The following is a 25,594-nucleotide window of genomic DNA, read 5'->3' as shown; positions in this document are numbered from 1 at the left end:
TTGAATTTGTTCCACTCCATACCTGGCTCCAGCATCATATCTAATACTTAAATTTTGTTACCTTCCTGGAAGTTGTCTTGGAACCACCCTATTCAATTAGAAATTAAATGAAATGGAGTGTATCTTACTAGCCTTGGTTGTCAAAATCTAAAAATCTTACTGCAGTAAAGAGATACTCACTCAGATGAGTCAAATGTTGCTAATGAAAGTGGTTAATGTACAATTAAGCCTATATTTACACCGACATTCATGTAAGGAATGTCTTATTGTATCCAGGCTGATAGGTAGGCCTATTGTAAGCTATTTACAAGTCTTACATTTGCTTCACTCCATACCTGGCTTCAGAATCCTACCTATTAATTAAATTTTGTTATCTTCCTGAAAGTTGTCTTGGAACCACCCTATTCAATTGGAAAGTAAATGAAATGGAGTGTATCTTACTAGCCTTGGTTGTCAAAATCTAAAAATCTTACTGCAGTAAAGAGATGCTCACTCAGATGAGTCAAATGTTGCTAATGAAAGTGGTTAATGTACAATTAAGCCTATATTTACAATAACATTCATGCAAGGAATATCTTATTGAATCCGGGATCAAAGGTAGGCCTATTGTAAGCTATTTACAATTTGGTTTCAGCATCATATTTAATACTTAAATTATGCTCCCTTCCTGAAAGTTATCTTGGAACCACCCCATTCAGTTCGAAATTAAATGAAACATACTGTCTCCTACTAGCCTTGGATGACAAAAAGTGAAAATCTTACTGCAGTAAAGATATGCACACTCAGATAAATCAAATGTTGCTAATGAAACTGGCTAATGCACAATTAAGCCTATATTTAAAATAACATCCATGTAAGGAATATCTTATTGAATCCAGGGTGAAAGGTAGGCCTATTGTAAACTATTTACAAGTCTTACATTTGTTCCACTCCGTACCTGGCTTCAGCATCATATCTAATACTTAAATTTTCATTTTCATATATCTGTAATTAAATAGGATATGAATGCATTACCTCTGAATCGTCTGCACTGGTGTTGTAATTTATCCAACTCGTGTACTGCAGCCCAACATTGCTGAATGATGTGAACAACGTTGAGGTTATATACACATTTTTGTAAATTAATGCTTACTTACACTTCCGCACACAACACTATGAATGTAAGGAGCTGTTGCACAACACCAACATATTCACATAAACACAAAATCTCCGTAATTTCCTTCCATAATCCACAATAAACTAGCAATAACACCGCAAGAACACATGTAATAACCGGCTTCACTCTACCACTGGTGGGACTGGACTTGTCACGTGACTTTAACGGGCCGCGGCCTGTCTCTCTCGTTGGCCTCGTGCACAGGAGCCAGATCATTTGCCCGCTAAAAGATTGAAACTTTCCTGTATCTCTCCAAACATAGACATATATACAGATGGGGCCAAGAATACCACTGGAGTTGGAGCCGCTTTCTGTATACCTTCAATAAATGTCAAGAAACAATATGGTTTACCTAGTGAATGTTCGATTTTTACTGCGGAATTATTCGCTATGACTATAAGCGAGTTACGATATATACGGATGCGCTGAGCGCGTTGCAGTCCCTGATCTCCTATGCGCTATCTTATAACTGGTATGTATATAATGTTAAAAGTCTTCTCTATATGCTTGATAATTCCGGTATTTATATAACATTAGTCTGGTTACCCGGACATGTGGGTATTTTGGGTAATGAACAAGCGGATTTCCTTGCAAAACAAGCTTCTCGCCTCCCTGTTCCGAATTCTAATAATATTGTTCCTTCTTCCGATTATGTAGTTGTAATTAGACAATCAGCGCGTAATGAATAGCAAGATGAATGGAGACAGATTGCACATGTCAAAGGTACCTTTTATTATCATCTACAAAGATCTATACCGGTAAAACCATGGTTTATGAGAGGATTATATTCCAGAAGACATATTACTAACATCATTAGGTTGGGTTTTAATCGTGCCCTTACACCCCAATATAAATTTCGGTTCCATTTAACGCAGGATTCAAACTGTTCATGCGGTACAAGTAATGGAGACGCGAATCATCCACTATTTCAATGTCCTCTATATGCCAATCAGCGTAGGAAATTTATTAGTAGTCTCATGCGACTCAAGCAGGTTTTTCCAACCAGTGTAACGTTCCAGACGTCACAGTGTAATTATGTTAATTTTATTATGTGTAATTAATTCAGGAATTTAACGTCGTGATATTTATCTTGGCATGTAATTGTATTATAATTCATGGTTGATCATTTGCTCACTATCATTTCATTACTTTGTAACTACGACTTGTAAACGAGGGCTGAATATCCTAATATTCACTTAGATTCTTGCGACATTCGTTTAAATTTAACTTGCAGTAGATTTCCTCTATCTTGCCACATCACCGAGGAAGAAGGAAGGACAAATTTAGACATCAAATTCTGGGAAAAGCGAGCACGTGTTCAAGCGTTATAACGACAGCTACCGTATTTCGACCAGAATAATTCAAACTGATCACCGCCTATATTTTCAAAGGAGCGTCATGTTGCTATGGATACTGAGTGAAAGGGCTAATAGAAGAACAGTTGATATCATGGTTAAGACCCATCAACTCTAATATCTGGAGTGGGGAGAGACGTGTCAACTGATTGGACCACGTGTAGCGACCTGTAATTAGAGCCAGAGAAGGTTATAAAAGGGCGTGTTGGAGCTCTTGGCTTCATTCTTCTTGATTCTTCTTGATTCTGCATTCATTATTATTATTCTTCTGGATTCTTGATTCTTCGATCTTGTATATCGCTGTAGGTCTGTGAACTTGTCTTATGGTTGTTGTACCATAGTGGACTAGTGTGATAGTTTATCACTTCTACATTAATTACTTCGCTACCACGACGTGGTACTTAGGAATTTCTGAATGAGGGGTGTATAGCCACTCTCATCAGGAAGTACGTACAGCTCGGCTACTAGACCGGTTTGTACCAGTCTAAGACAATAGGTAGTATTAAACTAAATAGAAATGAAACTTCAGGGCACATTTTCAGTAAAGTTGGAAGGATTATTAATTGTGTATCCTCTCCACATAACCCAAGGAGGTTTTTCTAACTATGACTTAGGGCTCATCTCCAATATATGGGATAGAGCATAATAGGGAGTGTTAGTGTCGAAGCCATCTTCCAATTAGTGGACGGTGCACTTAGCAAGGCAGGAATGGTACTTAGCTGCAGATGAAGATATCTCAAAGACGACCGGTGATGTTCCAGCTACAAGGATGGAAGCTTTCCAAGGACCAGCAGAACAAGACTACATGGTGAGCAAGCGAGTTAAAAATATTGCAAGTTTTCGCGAAGTAGAGTCATTCCACTTTTTGTTAAATTCATTTCCTATTTTAAATTCAGTTCTCGTTAAACCGTCGTCATTTATATTCAATATAATAAATAGTATTTTCCCAGTTCACTTTAATCAATCTGCCTTAATTAGCCTTTTGATTTCTAATTCTCCTGCTTAATGATTAGTGCACTATCACCCCACTCCTGTGATAAGAGTCCGTCCAAGCTTGATTATAAATTTTTATCTTTAAGTCATCAACTTAAAGATTGGCGCCCTTAGCTTGCATGGTTGCATTTCTCGTTCAATGATTGTTCTCCGAGAGGGGAAGCCACACCAGTGTTTCTTGTTTGCTATGTAATCCTTCTGTAGAGATCAGCAGAGTCATAAATACGTTTTTGGATGATCATATATTGTGTTATAAATTTCTATGTAGTGTATGGCGGAACGTATTCGTACGCTTCTGGTTCCATTGGGGTGATTCATCATATTCGTGGAGTATTCAGTGAGAGTGATATAGCGGAATACAGTCGAGTGCGTCTCTTTCAAAGAAACGGTTTTTCATGGATTGGAGTGTTCAGTTGTACCAGTGTTATTCAACAAGTAAGGAATTACAGAGTGATATAGTGGAATACAGTGGTGTGTATCCCTTTCAAAACACAAAAATAGTTTTTCATGGATTGAAGTGTTCAGTTGTATCAGTGTTATTCCGCAAGTAAGGGATTATCGACTGGGTGAAATATCTTCGATAAAAGCCCAAAAAGCATCACCAACAACAACAACAACAATAACTCCAACTTTCGAAAATAGACGTATAGGCCTATGTATATAGTATATTTGATACTATTTCGATGCTACGTAATATACTGTATAGAGAGAGATATATGATTCCTGAGAAAGTTCTTCCCCGCACAGTGGTAGTGATAAGAGTTTTCTTTGTTTTATTCCTAGGTATATTTCATATACGAACATTGGCTGCAAATATTTCCTTACATATTGAACGATAGAGAGTTGTTTCCATGACAACCACGTTCGCGTTGCATATATACAACATACAAAATAAGGCCTATGAACAGCTCTTTTGCTCGCCATGAGATTGGACGAAATAAATTGATCTGAATTAATTTTAGTATCCGTGAATATATTGCTCAACGAAGGAATGTCCGTGGCTTAACTAGAAGCAAGAAGAGTGTAACACAGTAGGCTATATTTCTCGTTATACAAATCTTTCATCTGGAAATCTTCTGCAGTTTTTCAACTGTATCAGCTACTTTTGTCATAGCTTGTAGAAGTTACGCTCGTATTAACCCTTTAGTTGTGATACGGTATATATTTTGAATAGCAGTCATTTCCCCCGATGTCCTTTTGATTATCACATTTTAAAAAAGAATTTGATATATGGTGAAGGTGAAATAACTCATTGCTAAGTTTTAGATTAATGTGATAGTTATGTACAGCAAATCAGATAGAATATTGTTGGTAACAACTGCATCTGCAGTTCCTAATAACTTGGCTGTACAGAAAGTTGGGAAAGATGGAAAATCTTTTGCAATTGGAGTCATTCATGGAGGATACATTAATATTGTTCCAATAAGGGAATGTGATATGAGATCAAGATACGTTCCATGTATTGAGTCTGGCACCCGGCCAAGGCATGTTACAACCACTGTAACTCAGGTAATCACCCTTCATTTTCTACTCTAGTAATGCCAGATTTTGTGAGTCCAAGTTGTCGCAGGTTCGATCCTGGCTCAGTCCGGTGGTATTTGGACGTACTACTCAAATACGTCAGTGCTGTGTCAATAGATTTACTGGCACGTAAAAGAATTCCCTTCCCAAGGGACAAATTTTCAGCACCTCGGTGTCTCCGAAAACCGTAAAAGTACGGTAGTAACATTATTATTAATTACAGATTTCCTTCTAATTCGATCATAAAACCTTAAGACAAATAGAGTTGTGTCTCTTACTGGTTTTACATCCCACACTTTCCATGACTGATGAGCAGTAAATTTTGCTCTGTGGAAGCTGTTTTACTTGTCAGCAAATCTGCTGATATGGTGTGTCGTATTTGAGCACCTTCTCAAATACCACTGGACTGAGCTGGAATTGAACCCACCACCCTGGGCTCAGTCTGATCTTCCAGCAGAATACTTTGATCTCCATACACAAACCTTTCTGCTTTTGTTGTAGCCTCACAAGTTCTTAGTCTCATCACCCCTTGTCTGACTCTGAATGTCCCTTGAGCTAAATCTTCTGAAGAAAAAAGAAAAATGTCAGATTTAACAGTATTGACTTCTTAATATTAAAGAAAAGATAAACACATTTGCTCTTTAAACAAGTGTTCATAGTAGTATGTCTTATCTTTGACTTTTATAACATGGAAATGTTTTTGATACATAGGGCCTATTGTGAAAACTAACGTACCTAGTACGGTATATCACTTCAGTGATGCCTATGAGAGCTAGGCAGCTTTACGTATAGGCTACACATGCCCTTTAGGACACCACATGATTTTTCAAGTGAAAATTCCAATACAAAATTGACAAGGATTCGAATCTTAGATGTCCGAGTGGTGATGATCATTGTATTAAGGGGAAGTACAACTCGGCAACCATCCCCCTATGGGTGGGGGCGGTAGAATAACACCCACGGTATCCCCTGCCTGTAGTAAGAGGCGACTAAAAGGGGCCTCAGGGGCTCTGAACTTTGGAGCGTGGATTGGCGATCACGGGGCCCTCAGCTGAGTCCTGGCATTGCTTCCACTTACTTGTGCCAGGCTCCTCACTTTAATCTATCCTATCCGACCTCCCTTGGTCAACTCTTGCCACCAGCACCACTCAGCAACCATCCTCTGTTGACATTGGTTAGAAGGAAAAATTAAGTTGTTGGGCAAAGAAAGACAATGGCCATGAAGGGCATGAAAATGAAATACTCCCAAGGCCTCGCGAACCTAGTACCTTCGGGGTCGGAAGGGAGAAACGGTTGACCGGGGGAGGTCGAGTGGGATGGATGAGGGTGAGGAGCCTGGCACAATGCCAGGACTCAGCTGAGGGACTTGTTTTCACCAACTCACGCTCCCAAGTTAAGGGCCTGTTTCACTCTCCAGGGGATACAATCGCCCCCACCCACGAGGGGTTCCAAGCCTGCACAGCATTTCTTGTAAATTGTCTCAGTCTACAATCAGTAGGCTAGGTGCATGAGCATGGCATTACTGCATCTTATCTTCTGCCATTAGTGTACTGCAAACAAAACTGCTGAATGTTAGTCAGGGTCATTACGTTGCTGTGAATTTGAACTTCATCATGTGTACTGTGTTTGCTTGTATAAAAGTTTTATAAGGACAGTCCTAATGTCCTTTGGACCTTAATTTATATATATATAATGATATGAGTAAAGAAGTGAAATCAGAGATAAGGCTTTTTGCAGATGATGTTATTCTGTATACAGTAATAAATAAATTACAAGATTGTGAGCAAGTGCAAAATGACCTCATTAATGTTGAGAGATGGACAGTAGGCAATGGTGTGGTCATAGGAATAGTCCTTTCGGTTTTTAATTACTGTGTTGATGGGGTGAAAGTTCCTGATGGGAATGATTGTAAGTACCTAGGTGTTAATGTAAAGGGTAATCACATAAAGGGTACAGATCTCTGCACATGGTTATGAGGGCATTTTGGAATTGTAGTAAGGATGTAAAGGAGAGTGTAAGACCCGAAATAAGAGTGTGGTCGCAGTGTATGGGACCCTCACCCGGATTACTTGATTCAAGAACTGGAAAAAATCCAAAGAAAAGCAGCTCGATTTGTTCTGGGTGATTTCCGACAAAATAGTAGCATTACAAAAATGTTGCAAAGTTTGGGCTGGGAAGACTTGGGAGAAAGAAGACGAGCTGCTCGACTGAGTGGTATGTTGATAAAGATGTTGATTCCCATAGGGAACCTGAAATATTTGCCAGGCAGGCATCAGTTTTTGAAAATGTCTCTTATAGTGCATTGGCACTGCCTGTGGCTCCAAGTAGCCTATGCAGTGGTCTCCATGGTATGCACTAGCCATGCGTCTTGGTGGGTGTGCCATTTACCAACTGATGAGCCCAACTTCGCACACTGGGGCGAAACACTGGCAACCAGGAATGAGTTAGCTGGAAAATTTATTACATCCAATAACGGACCAACTATATTGGTATTAAATGGTATGTTCCGAACTGTCAGTGGAAAGATGGTGTGGAATGACATTAGTAGACAAATAAGTTTGAGTGGTGTCTTTAAAAGTAGGAAAGATCACAATATGAAGATAAAGTTGGAATTCAAGGGGAGAAATTGGGGCAAATATTAATTTATAGGAAGGGGAGTTAGGGATTGAAATACCTTACCATGGGAGATGTTCAATAAATTTCCAGTTTCTTTGAAATCATTTAAGAAAAGGCCAGGAAAAGAATGGACAGGGAATCTACCACCTGGGCGACTGCCCTAAATGCAGATCAGTAGTTAGTGATTGATTTTGATCCTCTAAATGAACGTGAAGCTTGTTGTTAAGGCTATACTCCGTTCTTCAGTGTGGTAACCTGTTATTAAGTAGTTTACGATTTACGTTGTGAAATCCTGTGAAGGTTTTTTTTTTGTTTTTTTGTACCATATGTATTGATGGAGTGGCAGTATTCCATGTCTGTCATGAAAGAGGACCGAGTAGTCACCACCAGCTTTTCTGGAGGGTGGATGAGCAAAATTTTGTCCTTAGGAGGGGAAATCACTCCATTAAAGACCCTTATAGTATCCCTAGTTAGAAAGGGAAGAAATATCCCGGAGTAATATGCTCGTATTTGGATCTCTGGGTGGGCACTAGACAAAGACAACTGTATGGGGCAGTTAACAGGAAAAATATCAAAATATCTGATTTGAAGATCAGAACTTGGAACATGAGAATGATCAGTGAGAATGGTAAACTAGAGTATGTGAGAAAGGAAATAGAGATTATGTGAAGTGCAGTAAGAAAAAGAAGAGTTGGAATCAAGAAAGTGTAAGATGATTGCAGGAGGCTAGGCTCATTGTACAAGAAAGTTCTAAATAGGGGGTATTAGAGATCAAAACTCTGAGCAACTTGGCAGCTACCTTATTTATTCAAGTTTATGTCCACATCAAAAGCAGATGATGAAGAGGTTGACAATATATGAGGGTTGGGACATAATGGTGCCAACTATTTAATTACAACTGATACAAGAGTGATACATGTTACCAAGTTTAACTGTTATTCATAGTAGTCACCAGCATTGTATACAAACCATTGTCAGCGATGTGGATGTCGTAGGATACCTTTAGCAGCACCTGTTGTGGTGATAGTTCGAATGGAGCGGTCTACTGCCTGACAAATCTCCGAAACAGTTCTGAAGCGAATGCTACAAAGTAGTTCCTTCATCTTAGGAATCAAGTCAAAGTTAAAAGGGCTTAAGTCCGGGCAGTATGGTGGATGGTACAGCATTTCCCAGCCTCATTGACTGAACAAATCAGCCACAACTTGCGCTATATGCGGTTGTGCGTTGTCGTGCAACATGATGGGTGGGTTCTGCAGGAAGTGTCGCCACTTCTTTCTCAAAGCTGGTCGCAGGTTGTGTTCAACAAATAAACAGTAATACTGCACATGGATGGTTTGATGTGGAGGAACGTATTGCATTAGGATAACACCATCACAGTCATACACGAGAATAACCATAACTTGAGTAATGCTATTATCTTGGTTTTCTAGAATTCCTTTGGGAGAAACGATCAGCTGACTGCGACTATGGGAATGACAGTCAGACAATCTACCACAGTGTCCTATGAGGTGTGAGGAGAGACACCTGATGTATTTGAATGGCTCAAGAACCTGTTGGAAAATGTTCATCATGAACTAGTCTTTGTGCTTTATGTAAGTCATACGCTAAATGAAAATAAACCATAACTTTCACATTGCTGGGGTTCTGACAAACTTGTGATCTTTGTGGTGTCCCGTCATGATGCCATTTGTTCAGTTGGTGTTTCAGTTGTGGTTCATACGATTTAGCCCGTGTCTCATCCAGCGTAATAATAATAATAATTTTGTGTGGCTATTTCTAGCCGAGTGCAGCCCTTATAAGGCAGACCCTCCAATGAGGGTGGGCAGCATCTGCCATGTGTAGGTAACTGCGTGTTATTGTGGTGGAGGATAGTGTTATGTATGGTGTGTGAGTTGCAGGGATGTTGGGAACAGCACAAACACCCAATCCCCAAGCCGAATGAATTAACCATTTAAGGCTAAAATGTCCGACTCGGCCGGGAATCAAACCCGGGACCCTCTGGACCAAAGGCCAGCATGCTAACCTCTTAGCCATAGAGCTGGACATCCAGCGTAATGATACAGCATAAGAAAACCTCTTCTTTGTACTCATAGCGTTCCAAGTGGTTATGAGCAGCATCGTATCGTAACCATTTCGCATTTCTGTCAAATCACAGAACCCATCATGATGCCGTTTTTCTCACGTGCAGACATTCCTTCAGAATGTGAAGCACAGTCGTATGCGCTAATCCGGTGTCTTACCTAACTTAAGTTACAAAATTTATTTACACCTAAAAAAATAATCAAAAATATGTATAACACAATTAATTTTTATGAAAAAATTGAAAAATGTCCCGTAGCAATAATTATATGGAAACCGTCGTCTTTTAATGTCACGCGAGAATTCGCTGAAGATAGGAAATAAATTGGAATAATGTATTAGGGTAAAATCTGTAAAATTGCCTACGCTAATATGTATTTCACTTCAAAGAAATAGACTTACCATGTCATTCATTGTCGCTTTCTTCGGAGGTCGCCTGTGATGAATCACTACCATTCTCTTCCATCTCCCAGATGCAGTCATCTTCAGTTCCATCTAGTTCGTTGGACATGCCAGTTTTCTTGAAACATTTCACAATAATGTCTCATGAAATCAATCCCCATGAATGACCAATCCACTCACATATTAATTCTAGTGAAGGCCTCTTGATCTTCCCAGTAGGCTTCAGGGTATGAGAACCTCCCGTCTTCCGTTCAGAATATACCTGCCGCACGTTATCTTTGAATGGCTTGTTGACGCTTACATCAAGAGGCTACAAGGCTGACGTCAAGCCACCGGGGATTATTGCAGCATCAGTCTTCTGGTTGACCATTTGTTGGTGAACATCTTCAACAAGATGGTCATGGAAACCGTCCAAAAGCAGGAGAGACCTGTGGTTTAAGAGATGGCCACACAACACGCAGCCAATCCTTCATGAGATCTGCCACCATCTATCCTTTCTCCTGGACTCAAATGTGCACACCAGAACAAAATTTCCCTTTAGGAATTGTTTTTTGTTTGAAAATTGCATAGGGAAGAAACTGCGCGATTTTTTTCACTGGCATAGTGAAAGGAAAGAGACACTGTGGTGGAATGAGGAAGTTAGGAAAGTGGTGAAAGAAAAGAAGACAGCCTGGCGAGAATGGAACCGAGATCAAACAGAAGAAAGCAAAAGGAAGTATCTCAACAGCAAACGGAGATCTAAGAACGTGGGAGGAGAAGAAAAGAAGAAGAGTTGGGAAGAATTTACACAAACAATGGAAACAGCTTAGGTGGCAGTAAAAAGATGCTGTATGGACAGAGGACAGAAAGAGTTACCTCAAAGCTAGTGAAAAGGAAGATGGGGAACTGTTAACACACCCAGAAGAGATAAAGAGAAGGTGGAAGGAGTGTTTTGATAAGCTATTAAATGTGAACAACAGTACAGGGGAGATAGAAGCAACACAGTGTGAGGACTCAACAACAATGCAGGAGGTGGAGTTAGCAGTACAAAGGATGAAGATGGAAAAAGCAACAGGGATGGATGAAATCAGTGTGGAAATGATAAAGGCTGCTGGACCTGTTGGTATGCAATGGTTGTACCGACTACCAAAGTGTATATGGAAACAAATGTGTACCAGAAGACTGGGAAAAAGGGATAATAATATCAGTCTTTAAGAAAGGGGACAAGAAAGTTTGTGGTAATTATAGACGAATCACACTTATATTGCAGGTAGTTAAAATATTGGAAAGGATATTAGAAAGAAGAATGAGAAGAAAGATTGAAGATTGAAGGAGAGACAGCATGAGACAGCTGATGGAAAAGAACTGGGAATATGGAAAGGATCTGGTCATGACTTTCATAGATAAAGCGAAGGCATATGATAGTGTTCCCAGAGAGAAGGTTTGGGAAACCATGATTAAAAAGAGACTTTGAAGAGAAATATTGGAAATGATGCCAGCAGATGTTAGTAGAGTACTGACCCCAGTTGGAAAGACAGAATGGTTTAGGAATAAGACTGGACTGAGACAGGGGAGTGTGCTGTCACCTCTTTTGTTTATTATGGTCATGCACAAAATTGTAAAGGAAAGAAAGGAAGCCTGTGGAGATAAAGAGATGAAGATACTGCTATTCGCAGATGATGTTGTGATCTGGGGAAAGACCAGCAAAGAAGTACAACAACAATTAGATGTACTGAACGAAAAAATTGAGAAGTATTGCATTAAAATCAGAACAGAGAAAAGAAGTCAGAGTCTGGAAACTGTGGACAGCTTTAAATACGTAGGAAGTGAATTAATGCAAAATGCTCGGGTGGACATGGAGATTAGCAGGAGGGTACAGCAGGGTAATGCATGCTACCAAAGTGTATGAAAACTTGATTGGAACAAAGAAGTAAAGAGATAATGTACAAAATGTACTGTGTACCCATACTGACTTATGCAGCTGAGACTTAGACTCTGACTAGCAGGTAAGAGAGTAGAATTCAAGCCAGTGAGATGAAATTCCTAAGAAGTATGATAGGAAAGACAGTGAGAAATGAAGATGTTAGGAAGGAAGTTGGGATAGGAAAGCTAAATGAGAGAGTTGAAAAGAATAAACTAAGGTGGTTTGGACATCTAAAGAGAATGGAGGAGAACAGAGTTCCAAGACAGATGGTGGAGGCAAAGTGCGAGAGCAAGAGGAAGACCTAGAACAAGCTGGATTGAATCGGTGAAAAGCGGTATAAGAAAACAGAATTCAGACTGGGACAAGATCATAGAAGAGGAATGGTGGAAGGAAAGAGGGAGAAGTGCCATAAATACCCCGACCTGGCAGGAGCTGGATAAGGGGAAATGATGATGAGTCGCTGGCATGGAGAGTCCTTTTCATGAACCGACAAAGCCACACTCTGCTTGCTTTAAAATCAGAAATTTTCAAGGTTTTAACTATTTCTACAACCTTTAACTGGAGCATCTCGTGGGAAACTGAAAAGCTGTGATTTCTCAATTGATTTACGTAAGAAACAACTTCCTTTTCAATTTCTGGATGCTTCCTGGGTTTTTTCCCCCGAAATGATAACGTTGTTTTCTTGGTACACTGTAATTCTGCTTCCGCCAGTAATGCACGTGTGATCGTGCTACAGTAAATTCACAAGATGTAGCATGATTGCCATTATTTTTGGCAAATTCTATTACTGACAATTTAAATTGTGTGTCATATCTACTGTTTTTCTTTCCCAACATGTCACTAACAAACACTTTGCATGTAAGAACACTGTTGAAAGCAATTACTGCACGTGTGCGAGTCACAGCTGAGTTATGGCCCTGGGTGCTGGCATGTTGAGTAATCAGTCTCTTCCTCCTCTCCTAGTACGGGAAACATGAACTGGAATTTCCAGACTAGTTCCCAATTTCCGTACATCGGCAGGAATCACGAAGACAAGATAAGTTTGTGGTTCACAACTAGTGGAAACCGTAGGTAAAACAAGGGGAATTTTTTTTCCCCAACATTTTTGTTCTAAAAGTCAGAGAGGGAAAATTATGCGTGTGAATACGGTAATTCGAGAACAACATGGAGACGGCTGAAACCCTCCGTGAGCAGATACCAGTACAGACTACAAAATGCTTGTGGCAGTTATAAAAATGCGATTAAATATATTAAAATAAAACAAAACGATAACCACTGAGCCAATTACAGGTTAGAATGGAGCAACAATTGGGAAGTATGGATGTATTAGAAGAATGGATTTACCGAAAGGGATGCTATGTTGTAGGTCTAATCTTTAGAGAAGGAAGTGGAACAAGAAGAAATAAAAAGGAATGGATCATTCACGACATACTAGATCAAATGCATGAGTGTAGGAAATGGAAAAATAATTCAGATGGAAGACATCAATATAAGGAAACCGAACAACGAATTAAAAGGTCTGTGATAAGGCCAGAGAGATTTAGAAGAAAGAGCAGGAATAAACAGCAAATGGGGAAAGATGATCTCATGTCTTGAAGAAAACAAAGATTTATATGATTCTTCTGCTGTTCATAGAAGATTTGTATTAGGATGATGAAGGACCTATGATACAAATATGGTAAGTGGAGAAAGTGCGCGATCTAGGACCTCACTGTCTGCTGCAGGTCTTGGGGAGTTGTGCAATAACCTGGTTAGGCTGACCAGTCTCATCAAGAGAATATATATACAGGGATTTGGCCTGAACATCTGTTTACCTTACAGAAGAAATGCAACGCCACTTAGTTTTATACCTCATATTTCCAGCTTAGTGCTGAAAAAGTAGAAAAGAAAATCTGGGAGAAGAACAAAATAGTTTTAGAAAACTGTGCAATTGGGTATCTGAGGATGGTGATTGGAAGAGTTTTGGAAGTGCACAGAGAAATCTGTCTGTTTCATTGAATGGGAAAATGCATTTGACAGAGCTCACTGGTAGGCTACATGTTGCTGAAAAAATTGAATCGGTAGAAGACTAATAAAAGAAAGACCGTAGTATAGTTTGAGTTGAAACTCTTTGCAATGTAAGGGCCTATACTATATGTTGAAATATTTAACACAAAATGCCTTGGAAAAAATAAATATGTTTTGCACTGGGCAGGGAATAAAGACTTTTTTTACCAATTTGTTTTACGTCACACCACCACAGATAGGTCTTATGGTGATGATGGGATAGGAAAGGCCTAGAAGTGGGAAGGAAGCGGCCGCAGCCTTAATTAAGGTACATGGTCGAAGAATAAATCCTATACTGGATGTGAAAATTTACATCAGCGTATCACAAGATGTAGCCGTCTCTCCAACAGCTGAAGTGCGGCTCCAAGTAGCAGGTAAAGATAGCTGCTTATAGAGATCAGTTGAAGAGGGGAGGCACAGCGGAAGTCATAACACACAGCAAATAACCATGAAGAGTGTAGAGTGTAGAATCTAGAGCCGATGATGTCATGGGGTGAAAATGGGAAACCACAGAAACCATCTTCAGGGCTGTCGACATTGAGGATCGAACCCACTATCTCCCAGATGCAAGCTCACAACTTGCCCGGTAGAATAAAGACTATTGGAAGCTGTCCACTTTATGACCGTATCGATGAATTCAATCAACAAATTATTAAACAAATTAATTTAAATTAGGTGGTGTTTTAAATTAATTTCTTTAATAAAGAGAATAAAGACTATCAAATATGCAAATCATATTGTAAGAGTAGAGAAAGTGTTTGAAATAAAGCTGAATATTAGCAAGACCAATATTTGGGAAGTTTGGTGACTTGGAATTAGAGGATTCGATCCCGGGATCCCGACCGCTTTTCAATCCCGTAGTTTTCGGGATTCCAGGATTTTCGGGATTGTCATCATTGTCACTGTAGATGACGTTTAAGCACGAATGACGGCCTTAGGTGGCTTTCCTTTTACCGAAAGCTGCTTCAACAGTTCGTAACCGTGTTGCCAATTACAGCTACAGAATTAAAGCATATAAAAGCTGAATTAACTGTTTTAAAAACTGAAGGCCAGCGCTTTACTTTGAGCTTTAATGAATGGACATCCACTTCTAATAAAAGGTACATGAATGTAAATATTCATTCCGAGAAAAAGTTTTGGAGTTTACGCCTTATTTGTATTGATGCATCTTTGAAGGCAGAAGCATGTGTTGATGTTTTAAAAGAGCACCTTTCTCAATTTGATATTTTACTGGACAGCGAAATCATAACCGACGGTCCAAATGTCATGCTCAAAGTCGGAAAACTTGTCAATGCAGAACACCAAGTTCGTTTTGCTCATGGCACTTGCTTAGACGTTTGTGATTTATTTTATAAAGAAAGTATACCCTGTATACTGGCTTCAGAAAATGAATCCACTGAACTCCACGATGTAGACTCAGATGATGATGATGATGATGATGATGATGATGATGATGATGATAATATGAAGATCTTGAATCAGGATTAGACCTACAAGAAAGAGAAAATTGCCCGTATTTGACGAATGACCAGAACATCAAGGATGTATTAAAAAAGAGTGTCCTTGAAAAATGATACCATTCTTCAAAAATATGTGAAGACAGAGCATGGCAAGGAGGTAAGTTTACTGCTTGATTGCAAAACCAGATGGAACAGCCTCTACACTATGCTCCAGCGTTTTGCCTTCTTGAAATTTAGCTTCAGAAAGGTGCTTATAGATTTGAATAATCCAGTGCAGTTAGAAGAGTCCGATTTCGAGCTCATCGATGAAATCATTAAAGTCTTGGCTCCAGTCAAATTAACTGTAGAAGCACTCTGTAGTACTGATGCGAATTTATGCACAGCTGATGCTGCCCTTAAGTTTCTTTTTAAGCAGTTAAATGACAATAGCTCCGAGTTGGCTTCTAAATTCAAGATACATTTACAAAAGCGCATGAAAGATCGCTGAAGAAATGAGTTGAGTGGCATATTATGCTTCCTACAAAATCCTCATATTGACAATGTGGCGTTGGCGTTCGATGATGAAATAAAGCGTACATTTTCAAGTCAGAGAGGTCCTGATAAAAAACCAGATTGTTTCTTTAATTGAGAGATTAAATGGTAAAAACATGACAAAGAGTAAGAACAAAATATGCAGGTCAAGCCTACAAGTACAGAAAAAAGTGATTTGACGCTCAAAGAAAAGCTTCAACTGGAAATAGAAAACAGCATGAAAATTATGTATCCTGAAGCATTAAATGAAAATGAATTTTCCAGAATTGATAAGAACGAAATAAACCTATACGAGTCTTCAAACTCTTTGAAAAATAGCTAATTCCCTCCATGGGAACTTAGAATTTTCCATTCGGAATTGCTAGGCGAGCAATAATTCCATTGTGGAGATTTATCTCCCGTATGCAGTTATCAGACTGTGCCTCTTATAATGGGCTTCTGATAAGTTCACCTGCCATCTACATATATAGAGTCTCCGTCGGTGTCTGTGGATGTCATTCGAGTCGTTTTCCAGAACTTCTAGAACATTCTCGACGCTTCGTGCTGTGGAAGCTTCTACTATGATTCAAAAAGGTTCTCCGTCTCCTCCTCGAGCAATGGACGCTACAACGCTGAAACAGGCCAGGAAAATTTCTCCAGAACTTACAGGCGACAGGAAGAAACGATGTGCTTAAGACCAGGCCTCATCATCATTCTCATCAGGCTCTACCTTCACGTCTCCAAACTCCATTATTCGCCAGGGTTCCATTTCTGACACACCACCTTCCAATCTCGGCATATCTCCGCTACTGAATCTGAACACGGCCAATGTCGTGCCGTCTTTCCATCTTCCGCCACGGTCGCCTCCGTCTAGTAATGAATACATGCCTCAAATGTACGCAGTTATGCTGCAGCGGCGAAGAATCCAGCCTTACATCCTGCTATACGTCAACGCAGTGTCGTCAGTCCTGTACCACTGCCACCAGCACCATTCTACGTTATTAAACTTATGCATGTGGACCCGGACAAGGCTAATACTCGTGCTATGTACACCATTCTCTCCAGATTCACTCCAGACTTCAGTTCCTATAATTTTGAACTGCAACGTACTAAGGACGGCTATTTCCATATCAAGACTTCCAAACCTTATTATAATCATCTAACCACTACCGTCGGATTAGCACACTTTGGGAAACGCTACTGCTGCCAACATCACGCAGCAAACACCGGCTCGGTGCTCTGCTCCACCATCTCGTCCAATGCCTCTTTTGTCTGTGGTCGCCTATCGGGTGGACGGAAAACGAAATTGCGGCCCAACTCCAACTTGAGGGTCATACTTTCTACAAGGTCGTCTGCATTCGCAATGCTCAGGGCCCCATCTCCCTCGGCCGAGTGCTGTCGAGGGACGTAGCTACGCTGGATGCCCTGATTCATGACGGCGTCGTCATCTACTTGCAACAACGTCACCGCGTCGAACCGTCCCGCTCTGCGCCACCCCAGCAGATCAGATGTGAGCGGTGTCACCGGTATAACCACGCTCCAGGTGCTCCCTGTGTGAATGACGAGGTATGTGGTATCTGCAGTCAGGAGCTTCCTACTTCTCAGTGCACTAATAAGGCTTCTCCCAAATGTGTGAATTGTGACCAACCTCATCCCTCATTTTCCTACAAGTGTCGTGCTCGCCCTGTACCTGATCCCGCTAAACTTGAGTATGTCATCCCTGTCATTTCACAGGATCTTTCTACCTCTGCCCCCTCCCCCTCCCTCCCTCCCTCCCTGCCCCCAGTTCTGAGAACCTTATCAAGTTTCTCACCATGGTTCTCCAGAACATTCTTCCATTTAACCGGCCTCATATCCTCTCCCAGGTCCAGTTAGCAGCGCGGCTGGTTCTAAATACTCATGTGGATGTCGCGTATTCGGGGAGTAAGATGCACTTTGCATTTTTTCCCCCTTAACGTGGTACCCCTTATGAGATAAAATGTTTCAGGTATATTACGTTAACCTTCAATCTCTTCAAACCAGCCGTGCTCTCCTGGACTTCGCCCTAAATCTGTACGCCCCAGACATTTTCATTCTTAACTAAACTTTTTTGACCTATAAACAACAGCCCCATCTGAAATATTGCCTCTATCGCGCTGATAGGCAATATGAATCTCGAGGTGGTGTAGCTGTTGGAGTTAAACGCGGTATTACTGCTAAACGACACTATTTCACTTTCCATAACAACTTCTCTGAATACCTCATCTTAGAAACGTTTCTCCAAAATAATACTATTATTTTTGTTACTCTCTATCTCCCTCCTCGTACACCTCCTCCGATCGACTTCATTTGGTATATCGATACCACTTTCTCTCACTATATTTTTGTCGCTGACATCAATATTACTTCATGTACTGCAACTGAAGTTACTGCTTTTAATACGATGCTTACTCATATCCGGGGCGTGCAGATCCCCTTCCCTTTCCCCACCCGTCCCATTTCCAACTCTACCCCTGATGCCCTCATAGTTTCCCCATCCCTTTCCACTCTCACCCTTGATAAGTTTCTTCCTATAAATTCTGACCATACACCAGCTCTAATTACTGTATCTAATTATTCCTACGTGCCAGGCCTCAGGGGCTCTGAACTTTGGAGCGTGGGTTGGCGACCATGAGGCCCTCAGCTGAGTCCTGGCATTGCTTCCACTTACTTGTGCCAGGCTCCTTACTTTCATCTATCCTGTCCGACCTCCCTTGGTCAACTCTTGTTCTTTACAGACCCCAACGGTATTACGTATGGAGTCCTAGGGAGTCTTTCATTTTCATGCCCTTCGCGACCGTTGTCTTCCTTTTGCCGATACCTTCATTTTTCGAAGTATCGGACCCCTTCCATTTTTTCTCTCTGATTAGTGTTATATAGAGGATGATTGCCTAGGTGTACTTCCTCTTAAAACAATAATCACTACCACCACCCTACCCGCCGGTTCTCCCAGACAAACTGGACTAACTATTGTACGACAATCACTGATTTACTTCAGGACTTTCCTCCCCCTATCTCCCTTCCTAACCTCAAGGCTTTAATCTCTCAAGTAGAACATGCCCTTTCTGTTGTTGATCAACCATTCTTACCACCCCTCCAAACCCCCTATTCCCCCTAAAGCTCTTTCTTTACTTCAACTTGCTCATGACTATTACCGCTCTTACTTATGTACTCGTGATTCTGTGACTTTACGTGAACATCGACGTCACGTCACGCTCGGTCTTACATCAAAGCACTTAAGAAACGACAATGGATGACTGCTTGTAATAACCTCAAAGATGTACACAAACCACGTAAATTCTGGAGAACTTTTCGACGCTTGACTAAAACGAATCAGTCTCTCCTGACTTATCCTCTTCATTTTGGCCCTTCCCCACCTATTACTGACAAAGATAAGCCGACGTTTTTGCCGATCACTATTCACATCTTTTTTCTCCTCCTTCCCTCCCTCACTGTTCTCATCCTGATGAGCCGCTTATATCGCAGCATGCCAACCCTGATCAACCAGATTTGCAAACATCTTTCTTACATTTTCGTGATATTGATTATTCCCATCCACTCAATTCCCCTATTACCCCTACTGAAATCCTGACTTTTTTACGCCATAAACGTAACACCGCTCCTGGACACGATCACCTTACCTATTGTTATATCCGCGAAGCCCCTCTACTCCTCATTCATATTCTTTGCTCTATATATTATACCATGCTCTATACCGGTTTTATCCCCCACATTGGTGCCATGCTATCATTCTTCTTTTCCCATAGGGATAGGATGGCCAGGCAGGCATCTATTTTTGGAAATGAGACATAGCTCTCATAGTGCATTGGCACTGCTGGTGGCTTCAAATAGCCTATGCAGTGGCCTCCACGGTATGCACTAGCCTTGCGTCTTGGGTGGTGTGCTAAGTCCCAACTGACGAGCCTAACTTAGCACACGAGGGCGAAACGCAGGCTACCAAGAATGAGTTAGCTGGAAAATTTATAATGTCCAATAAGGGACCATTATATTGGTATTATTCTTCTTTTTCTCAAACCACATAAACCTCCCTCCGATATCCACTCCTATCGCCCCGTTTCTCTTCTCACTGTTCTCTCTAAAATTTTTGAAGGCATCCTTAGTAACCGCCTGCCCTGTTATTTACATTCTCTTAACTTATTACCTTCTTCCCAAGCCGGTTTCCGTTCCCACTTCTCTACTCAAGATCACCTATTTCATATTACTGCCTCTCTGTCCACCTATTTAAAGTACCATAAACCCGCCGCCCTAATTTCCCTTGACGTAGATAAAGCTTTTGATTCTGTTTGGCATGCCGGCCTCTTATTTAAACTTAGTCATCTGCCTATCCCTACCACTTTCATTCGTTTCTTTTCCAACTATCTCCATTCTCGAACAGCCACTATTAAAATTCATGGTTCGCTTTCCTATACTTTTCCTATTACCTCCGGCCGTTCTCATGGTTCACCCCTCTCTCCGCTTCTTTATGTTCTCTTCACATATGATATTCCCCATCCTCAGTCTCCCCTCCGTCTCTATCAATATGCTGACGACCTGGCTATCCTTGCTTTCAGTCCTACTTACACTTCGCTTACCCGCCGCACACAACAATACCTTAACACCCTTGAATCCTGGTTGAATAAATGGCATCTTTCTGTAAATCCTACCAAGACTCAGTTCGTCGTCTTCCGTGCTAAATCCCATATTTGCCCCTTACGCCATAAAATCCAACTAACAATGTATAATATCCCTTTCCTCGAAACTCAAATACTAACCTACCACGGTATTCAAATTCAAAATAATTTACATTGGAACCACCACTTCACGACCCTTTATAAAAAATTACAGCATTTCAGTGCCCTTCGATCCCTTACCAGTTCTACGTGGGATCTTTCCCCCCCTCGGATACTTCATATTTATAAATCCTTTATTCGACCTCTTATTACCTATGCCTCCTTGACTTGGATCGACGCCCACCCAACTGAGTACTTACGTCTGACTCGACTAGACAGACATGCAATCCGTATAGCCTATCGCCTCCCTTATGACACCCCCTCCACTCACTTCCATCCCTATTACTCTTTTCCTGGCATCTTTACACATCTTCATACCCTTCGTCTCCAATACCTCACTCGCACTATTTCCCATCATAATCCCATTGTCACTGAAGCCCTTACTTTATCCCCCCTAGCTAATGCCATCCATACCAACACCCGAAAACCTCAATATTCTCATCTCTTTCCACCCCCCCATTACTTAGCTTCCACTTCCTTCCAGTCTTACCGCCCCTCACTACTAATAATAATATTACTCATGTTTTGTTTTCACGATGCTCCTGGTTGCAGTATTGCTCCTCTTATTCACCTCCGACGATCCGGCACCACAAGCGCCCTCAAGTAGTGTTTACCGAGTGCAGTAAAGTGTAATTCACGCGCGTTTCTTTCTCTAAGTGTTTGTTTCTATTCATTACGTCGCTATGGTTTCTTTTCGTGTGATCTTATTCCCTTTATCATATATCGCTAAATATTACATGTTCTCATGTATTCAGTGAGTTTTTTCTTTGATGTTCTTAACCGCACTCGCTGCTGAAGTATTCTGTACGACAATTGAACAATCTCTTCCAATTTTACTCATATTTTTATCGTTGTGTCTAGTTTATTTTCTCTTTTTAATTTGTATTTGTCTCTGGTGTTAACATAGCAGCGCAAGAAGAGCTGCAGGACAATTTCTGTTGTTAATCTTTTTTCATTATAGTTGCGCAGTGTAAGAAATGCTGCAGGACTTTCACAATTTTCTGTCTCAATTTTAATGTATCCCCCTGCGCTGGGACATTCTACATATTATTTTACGCTAGTTCGGCTGATGGCCCGCCCGCCGCGCTTACGTATGTTTGTTTGTTTGTTTGTTTGTTGACCTGCCGTCGGTAGATGCAGAGTGGGTTGTTGTCCCATAAGCTCTGTACTCTGACCGGCCAACCGAGCAGAGGAGAGGTGGTCACGGCTCTACCGTGGCTCTACGCCTCTACATTCGGGAGACGGGCCTGGGGCACAGTGCTGCATTTCTCACCTGGCCTCACCCGTCGGCTGTCCTGAGAATGGTTTTCCGTAGTTTTCCATTCTCCTGCACTAAGGCGAATGCCTGGACAGTTCGTAGTATAGGCCACGGCCGCCTACCCCCTCACCTTCTCCGTACATCTCCTTCACCGTAACAACTCTCCCGGCCAGAGAGACGGCATAACAGTCTAAGAGGCCCGCTTCCCCCTTCAGGGGAGGAATGAAAACGTTTCGTAGTAGTAGTTCACCTGCATACACTCCAGCATCAGTGGGTAGGGTCTGACACATCCAACTCTGACGAGTCTAGTGTCAGACCTAAGAGGAAATGCTGGTTGATAGAGCAAACGCCTGAAAAGCCTTACATCTGATCTTTTTTTCTTCAAACTCTACTCGGAGCTATAACCTAGAGCAGGCTTATAAGTATTTACTAATGATTCCTCCAACTTCCACCGAACCTGAACGCACTTTCTCAGTAGCTGCATATATGTGCAACAATTGAGAAACAGGCTTGGCGATGAGACAATGGACGCGTTGTTATTTCCCAGATCATATTTTCGTAATTCAAATTAGAATCTTCCTATTAAATTAGTTTCCTTTATATTTATGAGAAGTGTGAAATGTGACTGATTAATGTTATTTTTAAATACTTTTTACTAAGAAACTTTTTACCTACTTATTATGTTGTTACATGAAAGTTGTCTATTTAGTCTATCTTCAGAGAGATTGTTGTTAATTTCCAAAATTTATTTGCATAGTGTGTTACAAAAAGGTTTTTTAATTTATGTAAGTTTGTTATTATTATTATTATTATTATTATTATTATTATTATTATTATTATTATTATTATTATTATTATTATTGCTATTCGCTTTACATCGCACTGACACAGATAGGTCTTATGGCAGCGTTGAGACAGAAAAGGGCTAGGACTGGGAAGGAAGCAGCCGTGGCCTTAATTTGCCTGGTGTGAAAATGGGAAACCACGGAAAAACATCTTCAGGGCTGCCGACAGTGGAGCTCGAACCCACTATCTCCCGAATACTGGATATTGGCCGCATTTAAGTGATTGCAGCTATCAAGCTTGGTTATGTAAGTTTAAAAGAGATCTCACTGATTCTTGGAAAAAAGTAATTTTAACATAGAGACTAAGTGATTTTAAATCTGGTTAGTCTGACTCTAAGTATGATTAGTTAGAGTGATTATATTAGCTAGGTGAATATCGTAAAATATGTTGATTTTGTCTAAATTTCGATTTTCTGATAAAACAGATGATTTTTGTAGATTTTCTTATTTTTTATTTGTAACCTTTTGTCCCGGGATAATCCCAGGACCCCGGGACTAACCAAGTGTAATCCCGAAATCCCGGGATTAGAAATAAGGGCCGGGATCGAATTCCCTACTTGGAATGGAAGAAGGAGAGAGTTCTTGCTAGCATCCCAATTGCTAAGTGCTTCACATGATGTGTGGTGGACAGAAAGAACACCTCTGAAATGTGATTATCAGGGAACAGATTTATATGTACTAATAATTATTGAAATATGTACATATATATTTAGTTATTTTTATTGAAATATGGAATTATATATGGACTTAAAATTACACATATAACATTAATTTCTATTTAATATCAAAGTTCAGAGAAGCTAAACAAAGTAGATCTACATGCAACATAATGTTGCACTTCTCATTTTAATATATTTGAAGAACACACAACATTTTATTCTCTGTTACCAAAACAATGGATTACAAAATGTTCTTTTAAGTGCTGGAAAGTGAATCTTCTCCTGTTATCTCTAAGGGCAGATTTATATTGAGTGAAACTGCGTTCAACATCGGAAGAGGTAATGGGGGCATAATTCAACTTCACAATATCTGCTGGGATTAAACCCAATGTTAATTTTACACTTAAATCTCCACACAGCATTGCAGCAACCTTTGTCATTTCTTCATATCCAGGGTTGTTTAAAGGTACAGTGGCCATCTTCATGTTTGCTACATCTGCAACTTTACCTGTACCACGATTTAGTTGTTCCAGAGTTTTATTCACAATTTCACAACTTTCAGAAAGTGAGTGATGCGAGTTTTGGAGCCTTTTCAGTGTTTTTGTGATGCATGAAAAATTATGCTGAATGTAACATAAGTCATTTCTCACACTTGTATCGCAGACAACTTTCTTCGCGGCTTCAATTGAGGCTGCATCATCAGAGTCCATGGCGTGCAGAATGTTCTTAATACAGTCTATATATTCAACATAACATTCAACCACTTGCAGCCACGTACGCCACCTAGTTAGAATCGGCTTAGGCGGCAATGGAATCTCTGGGTACATTTCTTTTAAAAGATGAACTCTTCTGTGGGCTTTGAGAAAAACTTTTTTCACTGAGGAAATCAATAAATCTACTTTGGGGTAACTGCCACTTACCACTTCTGCCACACGATGAAAGGCATGTGCTACACATGTTAAATTAGTTATCTTAGGATATACAACGCATAATGCTTCTCCGGCTTTTATCATATAAGGTGCGGCATCGCTAATAAAAAGTAACACTTTATTATACTTGACGCCCTGTGGCCAGAGGATACCCATAGCCTCATTGAATAGTTTTGCTGTAGTTTTGTTGTCGCACTTTTCTAGAACATCGCAGTGGAAGAAAATCCGTTTACAATAATCTTCGCTTAACAAACCAATGATTACGTTGCCAATTAGCCTGCGTTATTTGTCTGTTGTCTCATCAATGGAAACCCAAATTGGAGTGTCTTTAATTTCTTGCCTTATCTTCTGAACAGGTTCATCGTATATGGCTGAACAGTACTTTTTTTTAACGTTGACTCATCTAGGGTGGATCATTTAGTATATTTCTTAAGGAATTCCATGGTCAGGATTATTCAGTTTGAAGAGAGGTATGTCAGCAGAGATGAGAGCACGGCAGAGATTGGTGTTGAACTCGGACGTTACACTGGAAGTTGCTGGTTGTGTCAGAAACAACTGTCTCTGCTTGGAATCTCGTTGTTTGTTAGCCTGGTGTTTACTGGTTGAAACGTGCTGTTGCACAAGGAACCTTTGAGTAGATGTCACTGTACAATGACACAAATTACAAAATAATATCTTACTGTCAGTTGATAAACCAACTTCTTTAAATTCTGATACGTAACTTTTCAATTTTAAACTGGTTGACTGAGGTACTTTTAGGCATATTGTAACAATGTTAATGTCTTCAATGAATATCAGTATACAACTGCACACACTGAACATACAAGAACACTATGATCCGTCTCACTGCTAATTCAAACTGTGAATGACTGGTAGTGAACTAGATGGAGTTATGAAGAAATCAAAGGAAATGCACGAATTACGAACGAATCCAGAAACCACTAGCACATCGTCGATGAATGAGATTTCCCTAGTTATGAAATTATGGCACAGACACAGTCTATGTTGTGTAATGCAGCTTATCTGTGCTGTAAGTGTGATTCAGATAGTCACG

The 25,594-nt window shown here is 40.4% G+C and overlaps 1 protein-coding gene across 1 annotated transcript in view; it reads left to right on the top strand.

Annotated features, from left to right (window-relative positions):
• The first annotated feature begins 4,395 nt into the window (after positions 1-4,395).
• The window catches only part of LOC136876853 (WD repeat-containing protein 54), a 240,518-nt gene continuing 219,319 nt past the window's right edge, over positions 4,396-25,594 (top strand). The window contains exon 1 of the mRNA XM_067150611.2: positions 4,396-5,013. Within this exon, the coding sequence (XP_067006712.2) occupies positions 4,786-5,013 (228 nt within the window). The 5' untranslated portion in view covers positions 4,396-4,785. The remainder of the gene's footprint in view (positions 5,014-25,594) is intronic.

Source organism: Anabrus simplex, chromosome 7 (genome assembly GCF_040414725.1).
Source record: "Anabrus simplex isolate iqAnaSimp1 chromosome 7, ASM4041472v1, whole genome shotgun sequence".
In the NCBI taxonomy this organism is placed as follows: domain Eukaryota; kingdom Metazoa; phylum Arthropoda; class Insecta; order Orthoptera; family Tettigoniidae; genus Anabrus; species Anabrus simplex.
Note: the sequence above shows the minus strand (reverse complement) of the source record. Positions and strands in the feature narration are given on the sequence as shown.